At 35.4% G+C, this 17835-nt stretch overlaps 2 protein-coding genes across 3 annotated transcripts; both read left to right on the plus strand.

Moving 5' to 3' along the window:
- Nucleotides 1-325: 325 nt before the first annotated feature.
- LOC104449014 (CBS domain-containing protein CBSX3, mitochondrial) lies at nt 326-2243 on the plus strand. 2 transcript variants are annotated; one of them, XM_010063001.3, is made up of 6 exons: nt 326-452; nt 882-1149; nt 1237-1318; nt 1642-1715; nt 1811-1871; nt 1966-2243. In XM_010063001.3, the coding sequence occupies exons 2-6, from the start codon at nt 889-891 to the stop codon at nt 2106-2108; spliced, it is 621 nt and encodes a 206-aa protein (XP_010061303.1). In that variant the 5' UTR covers nt 326-452; nt 882-888; the 3' UTR covers nt 2109-2243. The 2 variants fall into 2 exon arrangements, with proteins under 2 accessions (XP_010061303.1, XP_039172155.1); XM_039316221.1 differs by having other exon boundaries at nt 362-452; nt 925-1149.
- Nucleotides 2244-9708: 7465 nt separating this feature from the next.
- On the plus strand, nt 9709-12484 carry LOC104449015 (protein RADIALIS-like 3). The gene is made up of 2 exons (XM_010063002.3): nt 9709-10055; nt 12205-12484. Exons 1-2 carry the CDS (start codon nt 9820-9822, stop codon nt 12230-12232), a joined length of 264 nt encoding a protein of 87 aa, XP_010061304.1. The 5' UTR covers nt 9709-9819; the 3' UTR covers nt 12233-12484.
- Nucleotides 12485-17835: the final 5351 nt, after the last annotated feature.

Raw genomic sequence — 17835 nt, forward strand, 5'->3', positions numbered from 1 at the left:
GATCATACGAGCAAGATGACACGAGTCGGAGGCCCAAGGAGACCCCCTCTTCTTTTCTCTATCTGTGCAGGCCCATCTGGTCTCCTGGCTCTTTCTACAGATCAATATGATAATAACGTAATGTCATGCTTTCTTCATGCGCTTATGCCTGAATGGAGAAGCAAGCTATCAATACTCAAATCTCTAAATCTTCTCCCACTCGTCCAAGAAAAGAACTTCATATAAACTCACCTGCACGTAAAACGACATGCACAAGATATTCTACAGAAAAGGTGTACTTTATTTGCAAATCTTGAAAACGTCAAAGTAGGTTCTGTTTTGACCAATTTAAACCTCACGCGTCCTTCAATTCATGCATCAAATTAGTTGCTTCTTCTTCTTCCCGGGGAAATACTACAGGGCAAGAAATCGAAAATCTTCAGGACTCTGTCTAGATTACAAGGCTTTACAAGGTATGTTTGATGTCTAAAATGTGCTCTCTTTATTATGCACCAACTGATAATAACGGTGTTAGGAATTAGCGTGTTTTAAGAGCATAAATGCAGTTTTAAGTTTAATTTAACCATAATTTTCTCTACCCAACGCAGCATCAGAAGTCTATTACATACTCTTCTACTTCAATAAAAAGAATGTCAAAAATGATTCTGTCAATCAAATTGCTAGACTTCTTGAATATATGGTTCGACTCGTCAATTTTGGTTTCCTAACCAAATCTATCAGATCTTTATGAGCCAATGACAATCTAGACTTTCTATAACATGAAATTTCCTTGTTTGTTCCTATTAATCTAGACAACAATTAGGAATGAGTTCAGATTGCCTATATATTGTCGTTTCGGTGAAAAATATCTTTGGAATTTTATGCTAAACCCAAATCAACAGTATCAAAATGCAAGGACTAGCCCGTGCCATCCGTTCTTGCCAGGAGACTCTCAAGAATGCTATTCCGAAAGATTGGCACGCGAGAGTAACAGCCAGCAAAGATAGCATCTTCTCTCGTTTTGGATCTGTCTCCTCCTCGATAGACATCCGCGAAAAGGGTCTCGAGAATGTGACAGTAGCTGATGTCCTAATGACAAAGGGCGAAGAAAAAACCGGGACTTGGCTGTCATGCCAGTCCAATGACACCGTTTACGATGCGGTCAAGAATGTATGTCTTTCTACATCCCGCTGTAGGAAATTTCTTGTGCATTAGATATACATGTGATTTGCGAATAACATCATGACAATGAGGCAGATGGCTCAGAACAATATCGGGTCACTGGTTGTATTAAAGCCAGGAGAAGAACAAGTGATTGCAGGAATTATCACAGAAAGAGGTGATCCCAGTAATTTTTTTTCATGTACAGTTGCAGATGACATAGTTGAGCACTCATCAAATTGCTTACTAATCTAACTCGTCCACACAATCTTGTCAAGTACAAGAAATTGAAAAAATATATATATATGAGTGCTATATGGAATATTGTGTATATATTCATTGAGGTCAACTCGACACTTTGGGAGCTCCAATACCATCAGCTTCCCTCCCCAGCCACAAACTTAAAGAGGGAATAGAAAAAAGAGGTTCAGGAAATAACAATAATTTCATGAATAAAAAGCTATTTGACAAGAATCTGATGTCATATAAGCAATTCTACAGATTATTTGCAGAAGATAATTGCACAGGGAAGGTCCTCGAAGCAGACAAGAGTTGGGCAGATCATGACTGTCGAGGTGAGTTCGGCCCTCTCACAATTGTCATACTTTTTCAGGTGATACAACAAACACTAGTTATATCTGAACTGCCTTCTATGATTACTCCTTTTCAGAATAACTTGATCACAGTTTCATCTGATACGAACATCCTCAAAGCAATGCAGCTTATGACAGGTACTCAACTTATTGCAATATAAATGCCCAGTCTATTTCTTTTTAACTTGCTACTATGCGAGTCCATGAAAACATATCTTTGTGTTTGTCGCAGAGCACCACATAAGACATGTTCCAGTTATTAACAGCAAGATAGTCGGCATGATCTCAATTGTGGATGTAGTACAAGCAGTGGTACAGCAACAGAGAGGGGAATTGAAGAGACTGAATGACTTTATAAAAGGAGAATACTATTGAATTGAAAAATGATATGCTTACAAAGAATATGCTATACATGCTGATTTCAGCAAAGAATTAAGATTTCATTCTTGTAGAAGAATAAAATTACAAAATCAATCTACAATGCAGTCATAAAGACTGCATCATGCGCAACATCACAGAACTTAGACTAGAGTGAAGTGTGGCTAAACATTTATGCACCTTGTCCATTCAAGATTAGTACTTTGTCTGTGTTGTTCGCTCCCCGGCTCGCTCCTTGGCCCTGCTACGGGTGTGTTCACAACTGAATGGGTCTCGGGGCCTCACAAGGTGTAAATTACTTTGGTGTATCTAGCAAAAATGTAATACCAATTTCTTTTTATCCTTTTGCAAACTAATCTCAAGTCAAAATTCGCAATGACTAACATCTTTACAAAGCAAAGAAAATCTAATCAAAAGAGAAAGCCAAGGTTTCAAGGCAGCCCCCCACCATTCGAGATCCAATGTGCCCAACCAGCTGAATTCACTAACCCATTTCTCATATGTCAAGTCAGGTAATGTGTGAGAGCAATTCTGTCTTTCGTTTTCAATTGCTTATTTATAAAGAGAATATAGAGCCCTTATCGTCCAAATCTGAATCTCTACCGGACAGCATATGCTCCTCTCTGCCTGAATTGCCAAATCCATCCACATGCAACATTACGTGTTGCAGAAGCTCATAATGCCAATCACCTTGGCTTAACTACTCTCTGCTTCTACAACAAAGCACGCTTTCATCCTACAGAAAGCTAAAAAGTTCATCTGCACCCATATCTTGCAAGTTGTTCTGTACCAAAGTGCCTTGGTTGGGTATCTATCATGTAAGATACAATGAAGCAGTGAAAATTCGATTCAGTATAGCGAGCTACATCATGAATTGGTCCTATTGCTGTCACAAAAAACATTCTTTGAATGTAGTAGAAGTCTAAGAAGTACATTATACTTAAAACGTTCCACTGGACTCGCTGCTCACAAGCTGCTCGTGAAAAGAGAAAGTGTAATCAAGATCTATTTATTCATACTCGAAGACGATCACATATTGATGATGCTTTGGCTGAGCAGGAGCGACTCAACTTGTTCGGTCACTTCTTGATAAGAGACAAATAGTCTGATCTATTGCCATAACTAGAGTAAACAGAGCTAACCAGCATGCGTAGATAAAATCACCAGTGACCATACATCCAATAGAATTAGGTCAAACATGTCAAGAACATATACCTCGAGCACAAGATACGGTGCATTCCTCGCTGGCTGGTACGCGAATACTCAACTTTGGGAACATTCCATATCGAAGAACGATCCTTCCAATGCTTTCTCCGAGAAGATTCAACACTAAAAAAATTCATCTTCTTTACGTCAAGATTCGCTTCAAGTGGCGGTACCTCTCTCTTTTTCCTCTGAAGTGGACCACGTTCGTGTAAGCTCCTCCAACCCCTAAGAAGACACCTTGCCCCCAACTGTTCCATGGCTTTTTGGCATACAAAATTAAAAGTAAAGAAGAAGCTTGAATGGCTGAAAATTCTACACAAATTCAGGTTCAGATTCACCATGAAGGCGAAGTGGCAGGAACGAGAAAGACCAACCCCATGTTTTTATAAGGTGGAAACAGAGAATCCCATGATGGAAATCTTTGCGGAAGTGACATCATATGATAGAGATTTTCTCGCCTTTTGGTCATCTTAGATTTGGCGCAATTTCGCAAATTCCGATAAAATTGTCCAAAAGGACCTAGATTTTTTTTTTTATTTTGGACTAAAACCAAAAGGACCTAAAGTTGCAACTTGCATTGGAGAGTCGGTGCACTCAAATCCCATATATCTTTTTTCTCGTGGATTTTTCATTTCTCATGTATTTTTTGCTTCTTTGCCATATTGTAATCCTACGTTATTTGTCCTCGTGACATCTATTTTATTTTCCAATAAATTTATAAATCCTTTATCAGTGAACAAAATGAATTTTCTATGCTACGATTTTTTTTTAAGGAACATTCTGTAACACGAGTTAATTGTTGATGATAGCAAACCTTTACCGAGGCAAAGGCCATGTTACTGAGGTTAACGCTCATTTTTCTTTTTTATCAATAAAGAAGTACAAGAACAAAATAGCCATGGAGATATAAATTAGACATCTTTCCATTCTTTTCTCTTTTCTCTTCTTCAACTATATATGAAATGACCTAATTAGGTTCATTTTTTTCTTTTCTTTCATAAGCATCCAAACTACAATTGAACCAATCATTATTTCTTGCATCCTATCCAGTCACTCCTAATCACTCCATCTAAAGTGATTGTGTGAGAAAAAAGGATCGCACTATCTTTAATAAAATCACAAATTTCAGCCATAGCATGAGCATATTTGTCTTTGGGAACAAATTTCTAACTCCCATCATGCTAGTGAGGTTATGGTGACTTGGGTCCAATGGAGGACACACCTATAGCCCAAACTAAGGGCCACAACCATTTCACTAGGACAGCCATCATCCACGTCATTATTTTTTGGCTGGAAAGACTACATTGATAATCTTCAAAAAGCTTAGGACTCTATTTACAAAATTAGAATGTTTAGAACTGAATTGGCATATGTGCAATAGAATTAGGACTTATTGATAATTTTCCCTAAGATAAGAGATCTATGGAATATTATACATATAATATAGGATGACCTTTCATCCATAAGATGTCAAATTAAAATTTCTGAATTATTTTTCTGAAGAAACTCAAAAGTTTTGTTTTTTGTGTTTTGTGCACTTGCACGATTCAGATATAAATTTCAAATTTAGACATGTGCTCCATAAAATCTCTATTAAGGAGTGTGAGAGCCCTTAAGATTGCAAGGAAGGTGGACCAATTGAGTTACACAAAACCTAATCCAGACACCACTAACCGTCAAACAATAAAAAAAAATTACAGTCCACCATTTCATTTAATATACGTATTTAATAGATCTGCACATTAGCCCCCTAAGATTGCAAGGAAGGTGGACCAATCAAGTTGTACAAAACCTTATCCAGACACTACCTAACCTCAACCCCCCCCAAAAAAAAAAAAAATTACAGTTCACCACTTCATTTAATATACATATTTACTAGATCTGCATATTAACCCTTTGGTCATCTGGAATGAGCTAGTAAGAATGACATGTATAAGAGGAGTCGAAGTAGAGGGTAATTAGGTTGGCACAAAATGTTTGAATTACAATATCCAGTAACAGAGTTGAAACATAATATTTTGAGAAACTAGAAACACGGTAGAAACCCACCATTAGTGTCTTTTTTTTCGGTGAATAATACAAGTCTCTTCCATTTCTAATGTTTCACCACATTTCATTTTTCTTCAAGTCACGAAACACTACAAAAAAAAAAAAAAAAAAAGGAAATAATGGAGGTCTCAACCCCTTTCTTAATTATTCCCGATAAGCAAATGCAACCCTCACCTTAATATTCTAGAAATCTAATTATAATCAAAGAGGGAAGATAGAGAGGAATCTCGTCAATCCAAAAATTTGTCTGTGGGGTGCGTACATATCTTCACCGTGTCCAATTGCATGATCAATCATGTCACCTGAAGTTTATTTGACACAGCACAAGTTAATGGGCGATTAGATAGATGCCTAGGAGATACTCCGGGTCAGGTAAAGAGAGCAGAACTTCCACGGCCTTCCTCTTTCATATGTTGCTCCAGCATCAACACAAGGCAATAATGCGGCAGAATAATAGCCCTGTCCCCTGAATATAGGGGAATATGTAAATCCCAAGTTGCTTAAAGGAGCTTCAGAAAAGACAAAATCTCAGTGTATCTACTGTGGTTGGTGGGTTTAAAAGGCGATGCACTGAAAAGAGGAATGAATGCAATCATGATCAAATCTGACGTCGTAATAAGATCGCATGTGCTGTCCGCACAAAATGTGCAGCAGAAGAATCAGTACGCTATGATATGTGTTTACTTACTCGCGTGCTATATTTTCCTCCAATTCGGGCTCTGATTTGTTGATTTTTAGAACCATCATGCCTAGATAAGTATTTGTCTTACAAAAAAACGAACCCATTGACAAAAAAAAAGGTGTTTTTTTTTCTATTCAACCACATTTTAGATCGTTGAGTTACGAATTGTGAATATCTCTTAAACGTGTAGTTCACAAAATATAAATACAATTGATATTTATCCATCAATCAAAAGATTGGTAGGAGGAAATTTATTATAAACATGGCCATTCTAGAAGGGCCGCCATCAAACCAACTTCCCATGCCTTCATCATGCTCCCTCAAGCTCCAACGTTTCGACCAAAAAAACAAACTCCAGCAAGTGTAGCTTTAGTTCAGATTTAGAGGGAGGAAGGGAAGCGGGAGGTGATTTTGGTGACATGCATGTTTGTCACCGGGATACAAGACCTAATTGGAGAAAATTCCTTCAATTAGCACTTGAGACAAACATAAACCTAGATTAAAAAATGTTGTTTTAGTACGTGGTGTCCAAAAACCTTTCGTTTTGACTAATGCCCTAGAATGTATGGATGGGCACGACCCTGAGATTACTTTGAGTGGGAATAATGTGATTTGAGCACAGATTCACCATATTTAAATTGATCATCATGCCGGTCAACTCCTTGAAGATATATCTTCAAAACTTTGAGATCCACCAGAAGGAAATCGAGTGTACTGAAAAAGAATATTGGAGATACCCAGACTTTCGTCGCTTACTCAACAAGATCAAACCGGGTGTTAAAATACGTTAGCCAAGAAATGGTCAAAACAAAGCTATGTAATTAGCAATTCATTTCCTTGCTTATTAATCTAACTCATCCAAACAATTTAGTTATAAACCTTTTGACGATTTGCTAAATTAGTCCTAAACCTTTTAACAATTTGATAATACAACTCTTTTGAGTAATTTTGGCTAAAAATTGCTAAAGAACGACATTGGCAAATCATTAAAAATTTTAGGACTAAATTAACAAACCGTCAAAAGATTTGGGACTTAATTGGTATAATTAAAAGGTTTAGGATTGAATTAGCCATCGTACGATAGGCTTAGGACTAGACTACATAATTGAAAAGTTTAGAACTAAATTGGCCATAGATTTTGGACTATTTAGATAATTTTTCGCAATTTTGAGTAGTCTTTGGAATTTTGGGAATGCAATTGTGACCAGTTAAATAATGGGAATTGAGTACATGACCGTATGGACGATCGAATGTCAACCACCAATTTTGAAGTTGGGAACAGGGATACAAGCTTTGCTAGTTTCATAATTTTTTGTCAATATATTGGTGGGATTTCCACTATTTTAAAAAGGAAAAAATATGAGATTTTTTTTTTTGAAAAAGAAATCAAAGTGATAATATTCAAACAAGAAGTAATATATGAAGAATCCAATCACAATGTCTAAAATAGTGGATATTATTTTTTGGCCAATGAAAAGATTTGGTGGATATTGTTCCTAAATAAAAGAGATTTAATAACTAAAAAAAAAAATAGAATGCAAATATTTAGTATAATTTAAACTTCTGATTATTTTAGGTTTTTGTAATCGATTAACACATAACCATGGAGAAAGGTTCATTAGTACTTATTTCTTTGATTGCAAGAAAGTAAGAGGTGTCCATTGACGCCTAATTTTAATTGGTATACATAAATATATATTTAGACATACGGTGCATAGTTTTTTTTTTTCTCTTATCTTGTTTAGATGAATGGATTTCGTGTTGAAAGCAGCTTCTCTAATGAAAATAATGTTAGTGATGAGGACGAGATGAACAATTCAATTAAAGATGCTAGTGATGAAATAATCACAACACCATGCGATCCTAAGTTACTAGTGATGAAGGCAACTTCACTAATCTTTTAGGCCATGGGAGAGTCCTTCTAAAGCAATTTAATTTGAGCAAAACAAATGAGAAGTCATAATACACTATGATTTTGCCATTAGTTGCAAAGCCAACATTTTTAATATTTTTTCATCTTTGAAATGTAATAAATATGTCTAATGACATTAATGATTTCTTTTCGCTTAGTGATAATAAATTTTTTACTTGTGATTATCTATTTCGTGATGTATAATTTCTCTTTTCTTTTCATATTTAAGGATTTTAACTTTCTGAGATATGTAGAGTTTCCTTATCAGATTGGTGCTTTTTGGGCGTAGAAATCCTCTAATTTTAAATTAAGTCAAGAGAAAAAGGAAATGTTGGAAAGTTAATGAAACGGGTCAAAGGATTGTCCCGGTTTCCTCTAATATAAGTTGTGGCTGCCGTTAGACGGTCAGAAAATTAAAATCATGGCATCGTTAAACTAGCCGGCCCTTAAATAATTTCAAGCGATAACTGCATAAGTCGAAGTAGATTATGCTATATATGTATATAATATAATATATTTTCCATAACCAAAAACTCTTCTCCACAAGTTGAACCTCTTCTATTATCGTCTAATTTGGTAGATCTTATTTTTGTCATACATTCTAGAGAATCCTCATGGAGATTTTGGATGACTTTTAAGAGTACATTAGTTCACTCAAAAAAATAATGTTTGAAAAAGTTATGGACGGATATTTTAGTATTGGAAATTTAATACGATATTTATTTTCCAAGGTGAATAGTGGAATATAAAGGGGTTCCTCTCATTAAAAGTAGGAACCCTCTTCTTCTTATAGTAACTAGCAAGAATGGCACTCACTTATAATGTGTTAAAAAAGTGGAAAATTTTAATAAAGGAGAGAGACACTCTGATATGATTTTGAGTTATTTTAGGAAACAGATTCAGATTATTTCAGGACAAAGAAGATTGCTTAAATTCAAATTGGACATAGAAAAAGCTTATTAGATAGTAGATATTTATGTTCCTTAATGTTTTCACATTTAGTTTCTATTTTGTCCACTGCATAGTAGTACACAATCGTTATATCTTTAGCTAGCGTGCGAATTGAAGATTGCTTTTGTGTTTGCTTTATTATATAAAGAGATCTGGGGAAAGTTTACTCGAAAGTTTGAGATTATAGTTTCCTTTTGTTTTTGCTTTACTACCTAGAGAGATCATAGAATGCGGCACTCGATTGTCCCCTTCATATTTACGTCTAGGATGAAAATAAAAATTTGGATACGGGTAGGATACATTCATTGACAATAGAGGATACACCTAGTAGCACCTTTTGAATGTATGCATACTAATCAGATAGCGCACCCATTTGAAATGTTTTCTCTACTCACGAAGCTATGGACCTAATAAAAATCCAAAATTATTTGCTTGCAGTGGAAAGTATAGGTTTCCCTCAGCATATCTATATTTGTTATGATGCATCTATGATCTTTGAATTGGGATCTAATACCCCCACCCAAGCTGATAAAATGCTCAAGCAAACCCACTTGCTAATACAAATATCACACCGATATGGGGCTTCATAGATTGAATTATCCCTCAAAAAGTTCTCAAACTTTAGCAACGATGATTCTTGTTTACCTGTCTTGTCCTAGATCAAGGGAATCACATCTTCTTGTTACTATCCTTCAATTTCGATTTTATTTCCAAAAAAAAGCCAACTTGGAGAGAATCCCACATCTTCCCTTGCTTATAAGTAGCCCCATCATTGCAATCTCTCAATACATACCACCAACGCTTAGCCTCTGAGTCTTCAACAAATCATACAGTCGTTCTTTTTTCTTCTGGGACTTTCAATTCTTGCATCTTTCTCATCTCGTTTGGTTATTAAGGAAGTAGTTGAAATGGCAGCATCATGGACAAGAGAGCAAAACAAGAGGTTTGAGGAGGCACTGGCTTTGTACGACGAGAACACTCCGGATAGGTGGCAAAGGGTGGCGAGAGCGGTCGGTGATGGGAAGAGTGTGGAGGAGGTGAGGAGGCATTATGAGGTCCTTGTGAGGGACCTCGTGAGGATTGAATCTGGCCAAATTCCCCTGCCCAACTATAGAGGATCCGACCAAAGTGATGAATCTAGTAGGTAGTATCTAACACTTTCTTACAAAAGTCATTCATGTAATAATTATTCCCTATTTAGGCATGGCGAGTTTTTTTTTTTTTTTTTTTGAAGTAATGCTACATATGCAATGACTTGTTTACAATGTTGGATTTTGAAATTATGTGACGATATGTAGTTGAGGTATTCTATTACATGAGATATGATTCAATCACTATTCTTGTTTTTTTTTCCTTATCTCTTCAACTTTTAACACTCTATTTCATTAGAAAACTGATGTTTATGAGCAATTACAATGCTATCATAGTGCAGAGCCTGAGAGTTTTCATAGAGATAATGAAGTTGAAAACCAATCCCTTAAAAAAGAAGGCCTTAATTATGTAATTTGTTCCTTATATATATATGTGAAAGCGAACCTTTGTCTCTGGGGTCATCTATCAACTCATCTAAAAAAACCCATCTTTCTTTTTCTTTTTATCACAATATCATTCATTGTGATTGCAAATTTTATTGAAGAAGGAAATCGAAACTTTGGAATCGAATCCATGTAATATTTTTGAAAGAAGTCATCTTCCAAATATATTCCTAAAATTGTATCTTGAAAAATGTGAAGATATTTTCAGGATTGCACATATATATCCAAGGAATATCATCATATTAATATAATCAACAATTAAAAGTTACTTGATTAAGTCAAAAGACAATGAGACACTTTCAATTACTTTTTTATTCTGGAAACTTCTGTGTCTACATTTATACAAGTTTTGATTGGGTGAACCAATTTCTCTTTTCCATGTACCTTAAGGTGCAAGACTCGAACCATGTCCTTACCTTCTTAAAGTGAAAGTTCCACTAACCCTAGCTTTCCATCGCAAGTTGATTGAGTCCAAAGAAGCAAAGTGATCATTCAATATAGTCGTCTCTCATGTGCATGGCCATGCATTTTGTGCAGTTTAAAGCGTGTTGCAGGGGAATAAATTATCTCGGGGCCATGTGCTAGCGATCTAAAACAATAAAATGTAGTTAAAATTTTGTGTGGAAGCATAATGCAACCTTATATTTCCTAAATTAGAAAGTTCAAGAATAAATTACATCTTACTGTATAATGATCAGCCATTCATGGATCTAAAAATTCCTCTGTTTAAAGTATAAACGCGTCATAATAAACTTGCAATGAATATAATTCGTGTCAATTTCAACTCTCTATCATGTATTTGGTTAAAAGTTTGTCAAAACATGTTAGAAAAATGCTTTATTAATACAAGTACGAAAACCATGAGCTTTTGGCTCGATGGTCCGTGTAAGTAACATAATAATTTTTTTAAGGATGTTTTAAGACTATGAACACACTAGATTACCTTTCTTTAGGGTCTCCTTAGGGTCAATAGAGTGTAAATTTATAAGAATAATCAAATCAACAAATTACATTGGCAGCTGAGAAAATATTGGCAAAGTAGTAAGGAACTCAATAATAGTGTACATTTGTCAGTGTATGAAGTATGATATTTCTCAAATTGGAAATATAATCTCGACTTTACTTCACATTTCAAAATCAAGATCATTATCTAAGATTTATTTCTTACTTTCCGATTTTTATATGAAATTGCTTAATTAAAAGCTTGTCAAAATCTTGAGATTTTGAAGAAATTTCCAATCTTTAGGGGGGCCACAATTCATGTAAAGTTCTCTTGTTGAGTTGGGTCAATAAGCGACTTTGGAAGGTTTGGAGGCCTCTAAATTCGCCCATGGAAAAGTTCATGAATTGATTTGGACTATAAGAAAATATTGTGTGGCTCGACTAAGATTGCAATAATTGAGAAATTATTTTATGTATCGGTGATATTACATGTCAAAGTAATAAGCATTATTCAATAATCACGATTCTTCTGCTTTTTGACATGGTAAACTCCGTCTGATTATTTTCTTTTCTTTTTTCAAATGATAAAAAAATTTGAGGCAATAATCAATTGGATGATTTTATCATGTCATCAACATGATCCATGATATCACCAATTTTCAAAGATGCAACTTACCAGTATTCAATAACTAGAGTGGACATGAGTAGTCACTACCCTCGAATGATGGACATATCCTAACATGACAATCCACAGTTTCTTGTGAAAAGGCATGATTTGATTTTTGTTCTTCTAATGGTTTTTACCTCTCGTAACAGGCTCCTCAGGAATATGAGGCTCCACTGAAAGTGAAGGGTCACTCTTTTCAGATCAGGAAGCCCTTTATTAGCTATAAAGATGCTAAGTACGCGCCAAATATATATAGCAATAACTGTTAAGTATAGAAGCCTAAGAAAGGGGGGGAAATAGGAAGAAGAGAAAAGGAGCGGTGATATCATGCGCTATAGGCATGAAGACTCGTGGGTCTCGACCGTGTAAAAAACCACCTTCTTCTGCTCCCTTTTTAACTTGTATGCGAGCTGATATGGTTTCCTTAAAGACTGCTGTGTGTACTTGTTCTCACAACATCCTCAATTGCACTAATTAGCTTATATATACTTAACGTCTTCTGCGGGCTAATAGAGAAAGTGGTGAGCGCCGTGCATCCGCTAAAATGCATTTGTAACGTCAAATCCCATGAGCCCACTATATATTTGTAGGCGAGACTCGCTCTATTCAGCGGTCCAGATGCATTTTGGTGCATGGATGAGGATGCACCACACTTGCAAAATAGTCCCCCCCCTACACTAACAAATTCAAGACTTGTTATTGTGACAAGAGGCAACCTCTCTAATGCAAATTTTATCCTCAGCGACTTTTCCTTTCGCATGGAATTTTGGATGGCTAATATTATGACTCAGAGCACTAGAATGTAGTAAATCTATTTATCATTTTATTAATAAATAAAAAAAATGTTTACTGTGGACATGTTGATCGTAGTTTCTTTTGTTTTCTCTTTCTATGGGTATTGAGTAAAATAGATATTCAAATTCAAAATAAGTCTTAATACCAGAAAAAAAAAATCAAAATCAAAATGAGTAGTTGCTTCCGCCGGATTTGTAGAAAGATGACGCCACTCCATAAATAAAAAGCCTAGACGATAGAGGTCTAAGCAATAGCTGCCAGGACAAAGGCGAGTTGATAAGATTGGTCGAGCGAAGGGAGTGAAATCAATCCGAGCCACTAGTGGAATGAGAAAGTAGGTCCGTTGGATGGATATAACTGAATCCGTAACAGGTCATGCATCAAAAAGGAAAAATGAGAGAAAATCGAAACAATAAAAAGAAAGAGAACCAAAAAAAAAACAACTTTAGTGAACAATCTCCTTGAATGGAGATGCAAGGTATCGATCCCGTACCTCTCACATGCTAACCGAGCGCTCTACCATCATGTTGAGGCACAACTTGCAGGAATTTTTAAAGATGTTAAAAATGAGAACCCGCACTGAGTCTAGGAGAAGTGTGATAAAAAAGTTTAACGTAAAAGATTCCGGAAAAAATAAATGTTTGGAGTGCACGGCCAATTCCCCAACTTGTCATATATCCAATTAGACATCTCCGCTTAAAAATTAAGTCAATGAGTTATAATTTAATTATGATATATTAACTGCTCCACACTATACCAATTCTCTAATATGGGATTTTTCTAAAGCAATTTATATGTGCATCCTAACAAAAAAAAAAAGATTTATGTATCGTGACGAATAGTGGCTGACATTCTATTTTGAGATTGCATTGCATGTTCTATTGAAACTAATGTTGCACGATGTGTTTGTCCGATGAAATCCTTGTTGTCATATCTCCAATCTTTCAAAAGGATCTTTCTTTCTTTATTTCTTTCTTTCTTTCCTTTTGTAAAAAGCCTTTTTGGAAAGTAACATTTTTAGTTCAAAGCTATTATTTCGAATAATAATCCAAACGATGAAAAATGGAAATACTAGACTATAAGGCAACGACTAGACTATAAGGCAATGACATATTCTTTCTCTTTTTTCTTTTTTATGGTCAAAAGGCAACGCCATATGTCACTACTCACTGTGGGCTTATTGATTGTAGGAGTGTCAACAATTCAAGTCGGGCATGTTTCCACGGTTCCTCGAAACATTAAGAAAGTGGGTTTATAACCTGAATAGCATATGACCTGAATTGAAAAGACATTCCCTTTTATTTTGCCACACAATGTTTGTACTTCGCTGGAATTAAATAGGAGTATGAAAAGATAAGTTTGGAGTATTTTCTCAAAATAATAGGAATAGTCCCGTGCGTTGCAATACTCTTCTATGAACTCTTATATGTAGTAAAGAGATTAATACTTTTCTTTCTTAATTATGTTCAGCTTATAAATTAGACCGTGCGGTAATTTAGAGCTTGATTATTAACAACACTCTTGAAGAAGTGCCGATTATTCATAGAATCAGTTGCTCCGTACGATTTGAATGGTAAGAGCATTAATCAGACGCAAAATATATCGAATAGTCCCTGAAATGGCAAAATAGCTTTTGTATACCGTTCTTAATATTCTAAAGGAAACCTGTCAATCCCATTCAACATGGAGGGTCTTCGAGGAAAACGTAAGCTCACTTTCATGCACCGCATGAAATAAATTTTAAAAAAAAAAAGGAGAAAACAAAGAAAACAATAACATGTCAATTATGAGAATTTGTAAAGAGTAATTAAAGATATTTTAATCTGCCAATGAGGTTAAGATATTTCTTTACATGTTAAGATATTGTTCCGCGGAGTTAACCACAACAAGTTATATTATTCGAAACCTCTTAGTTCATGGTCTTAAGGTATATAATTAATGATCTTAATTACCAATTGCAGCACCTTTCCTATAAAAAAAAATTACAGAGAAAAATTAATTTAATTATCTCCAAGTTCACAAAATGAAGACAAAATGCATAGTTTAACCTGAACCAATAAACATAAGAAATTAATTTAAGCCTCGACATCTATCTATAGAAGTTGCTAATGCAAATTTAATTTTTATAAAAATGGAGATAATCGTTTTGTTTATTTTCAAATAATTGTTAGTATTAGTATTAATCTCCCGTTTTAAAATTAATTAAGGGACCTATTTATGGAATCACCTTGTCATATAATGACAAAAAAAAATCAATCTATTAATACAAATTTTGTTAGTTCATTAGTTCACGCCAATAAAAGTAGGAACAACATAGTCATGCAAATTATATTTGCAAAATGTATCGGAGGCAATTGGTTAGTTTAATGCCAAATTAGAGGTTTCTAGCGAGGTATCTTGACCAACTCCTAATGATCTGTCATAAATGGTATTACACGCAAGGATGTGCATCGGTTCTAGTCCAACCCCAGAACCAAACTTAGTGTGATCCAACCCCAAAACCGGACCTGCTTTGGGTGGTTCTTGCGAAAATCGGTTAGATTTTTTATTCCAGATTTTTAGAACCGAAAATAACTTGTTTGATTTTAGGAACCAAATTGACTAGACCAAACTGGCAAACAATAACATAATATGTTATTATTTTTATTCAGCAATAGCAAAAGGTACAGGTTACCCCTTTTACTAATAACTTCCCTATGATTAATAAATTTATCTGATAATAAAGTAACTTTCAATAAATGTAGGAACTTTTAAGAAAGAAAATAAAATATTTAAAAAGTAACACCATCAAATCCCGAGACAACCCTAAGGAATCGGACCAAGACCCAATGGTCTCGTCTACTCCGGTTCTAGGGTGGACAGGGTCGATTCTCAATTCCACATATTAGAAAAATCGACCATGTCCAGCAGTCTAGCTTCCACCTCTAGAGCAAGAATCGACCATCCCTAAAATCGATCACTCCTAATTACATGTTTAGTTTATGTGTATATTGCATTTTCTTCCTTGCACTAAATCTTTTACAGCCAAAGCATGATTTAAAATATGGCAAGTATTATTGGGTAAATAAATATATTGGTATGATATAAAAATGCCATGGGTAATAAAATTGTCACGTGGCACAAATCACCTCCATTTGGCGCAACTTTATCAATCATACGAATACATATCATGCCACATGGCACAAGCACACCGATTATACCCAACTTTGTAATGATATATGAGATTTGGATCGACGAGGGTAAAAACGGATTAAGCATTGTGGTCTAAGTTTTCCGCCGAAAACAAAATGGGGGTAAAGACGGCTTTCCTTTAGACAGCAAGAGCCCAGTGATAAGGTCAGTTCGTTGGAGACCCTTGAGTCACGAGGAGAGTCTTTGTGCATTTAGATTTAGGCAATAAATTACCGCACTTATTATGGTCACATGCCAAACCATCACCTACATGTGACTTGGGAAGGATTCGAGTCCCCTCCCCAGCCAGAATCAAACCCAAGGGCATGGTTTTTTGGATTGTCCTCTAGAACACTCCATGTTTGTCGTCTATGATTAACGAGCCCTTTTTCACGTATACCCTCTATCTCCACATATCATGACCTCTATGTCACACAAATATCTTCCTCTCCCAAGTGCGGCATAATGCCTATGGAACAATATTTTTAAATTCAGGAACTAATTTAAGTTATGGCTGACAAATCAACCCCTTCAATCGGTTGAATCGCCGAGTCAATGAACTTAGACAATTTGCTGAATTCGAAATATAACACCCACTCTAGTTGTTAACTTGCTGTTTTACTTTGATTGGGGGTCGATCCAGCCTCATCCGCCTCAACTTTTCATGTTCTTTCACCAAAGTTAAGCACTTGTTCTTGACCAATCCAGGTTGAGTAGAAAAAATCGAATTGGCACATAGTCCTATTCCCGGTCAAACGGGCCAGTCTCGGGCTTGAAAACGCTGCTATCGAGGGCCTTTCGTTGGACCTCTTTTTTTTTTTTCGGGGGGGCATTGTGGACTTGCTGTCATGTACAAGTCTTGAGAACAAAGAGTCCGAACTTGCAGAGTAAAGACTAGTTTATCCATCAACTTTGGGACGTCGACTTTAACGCGTAATGTTTATATCAATTTAGCTGAAATTCAGTATTACAGTAATTCGTCAAAAATGATTGTCTCAGAAAATAAAAATGCATTCTTTCAAGATAAGAGCTCATACAATTGTTTATTTGTTCAATGTACTATTAATGGGCTTTCCTGCTTAAACATTGCGTTTCAAGCCCTTCAATAGTGTTACCTCGCTGTCCACTTATTAATTTGATTTTTTTGGACTGAAGACTCTTTTACAAGGAAATCAACTGTATAAACTATATTATTAAGTTAAAGCGAGGCTTGTCTTTCCTCTTCAGGCCTTACCTTAATAATTACTCCTTCATTAGATAAATGAAGTAAAAAAAATTAAGAAAACTATCTGCTGCCTTCGCTTCGAAAGAGGATTATCTATTCCCTCAACCACTTAGTTTCGGCATGAGCATGGTGTGTGCATATATCTATATCATCTCTATCTATCTTATGAAAGATAAAATATCGCACTATATATTTTCAATTTACGTAATAGAAATATGATAGATCTCTCATACAGGCTTACCTATTCATAGACAACCACACACTTTCTTCTAAGAACAATCATCCCATCATGAGCGCGCACTACTCTTTTCCTACTATTGCTTTTGCTCATCACTTCCTTCAATATTTAGAAATAAAAAGTTACAAATTGTGAAAGGGTTATATTTAGAAATTTGAAAGATTTCAAGTCCTTCGTTTTGACTAAAGGTAAGTCAATTGCTGCAAAATCTGAACAAACAAGCTAAAGTCAAAATTGTTAGTCACACAAAAACTAATTCTTGTTCTTCAAGCTCCTTTATTAAGAATTAACATGCGCATGGATTTTACTTTTTATTGATCTTGTGCTTCCTTTCTTCTACTCCACGTATGC

The sequence above is a fragment of the Eucalyptus grandis genome, chromosome 6 (assembly GCF_016545825.1).
Source record: "Eucalyptus grandis isolate ANBG69807.140 chromosome 6, ASM1654582v1, whole genome shotgun sequence".
In the NCBI taxonomy this organism is placed as follows: domain Eukaryota; kingdom Viridiplantae; phylum Streptophyta; class Magnoliopsida; order Myrtales; family Myrtaceae; genus Eucalyptus; species Eucalyptus grandis.

Coding starts and splice junctions, on each gene's coding strand:
- LOC104449014 (XM_010063001.3), top strand. CDS start 889: ATGCAAGGACTAGCCCGTGCCATCCGTTCTTGCCAGGAGACTCTCAAG. Junction 1,150..1,236: donor TTTACGATGCGGTCAAGAAT/GTATGTCTTTCT, acceptor ACAATGAGGCAG/ATGGCTCAGAACAATATCGG. Junction 1,716..1,810: donor GGCAGATCATGACTGTCGAG/GTGAGTTCGGCC, acceptor ACTCCTTTTCAG/AATAACTTGATCACAGTTTC.
- LOC104449015 (XM_010063002.3), top strand. CDS start 9,820: ATGGCAGCATCATGGACAAGAGAGCAAAACAAGAGGTTTGAGGAGGCA. Junction 10,056..12,204: donor CAAAGTGATGAATCTAGTAG/GTAGTATCTAAC, acceptor CTCTCGTAACAG/GCTCCTCAGGAATATGAGGC.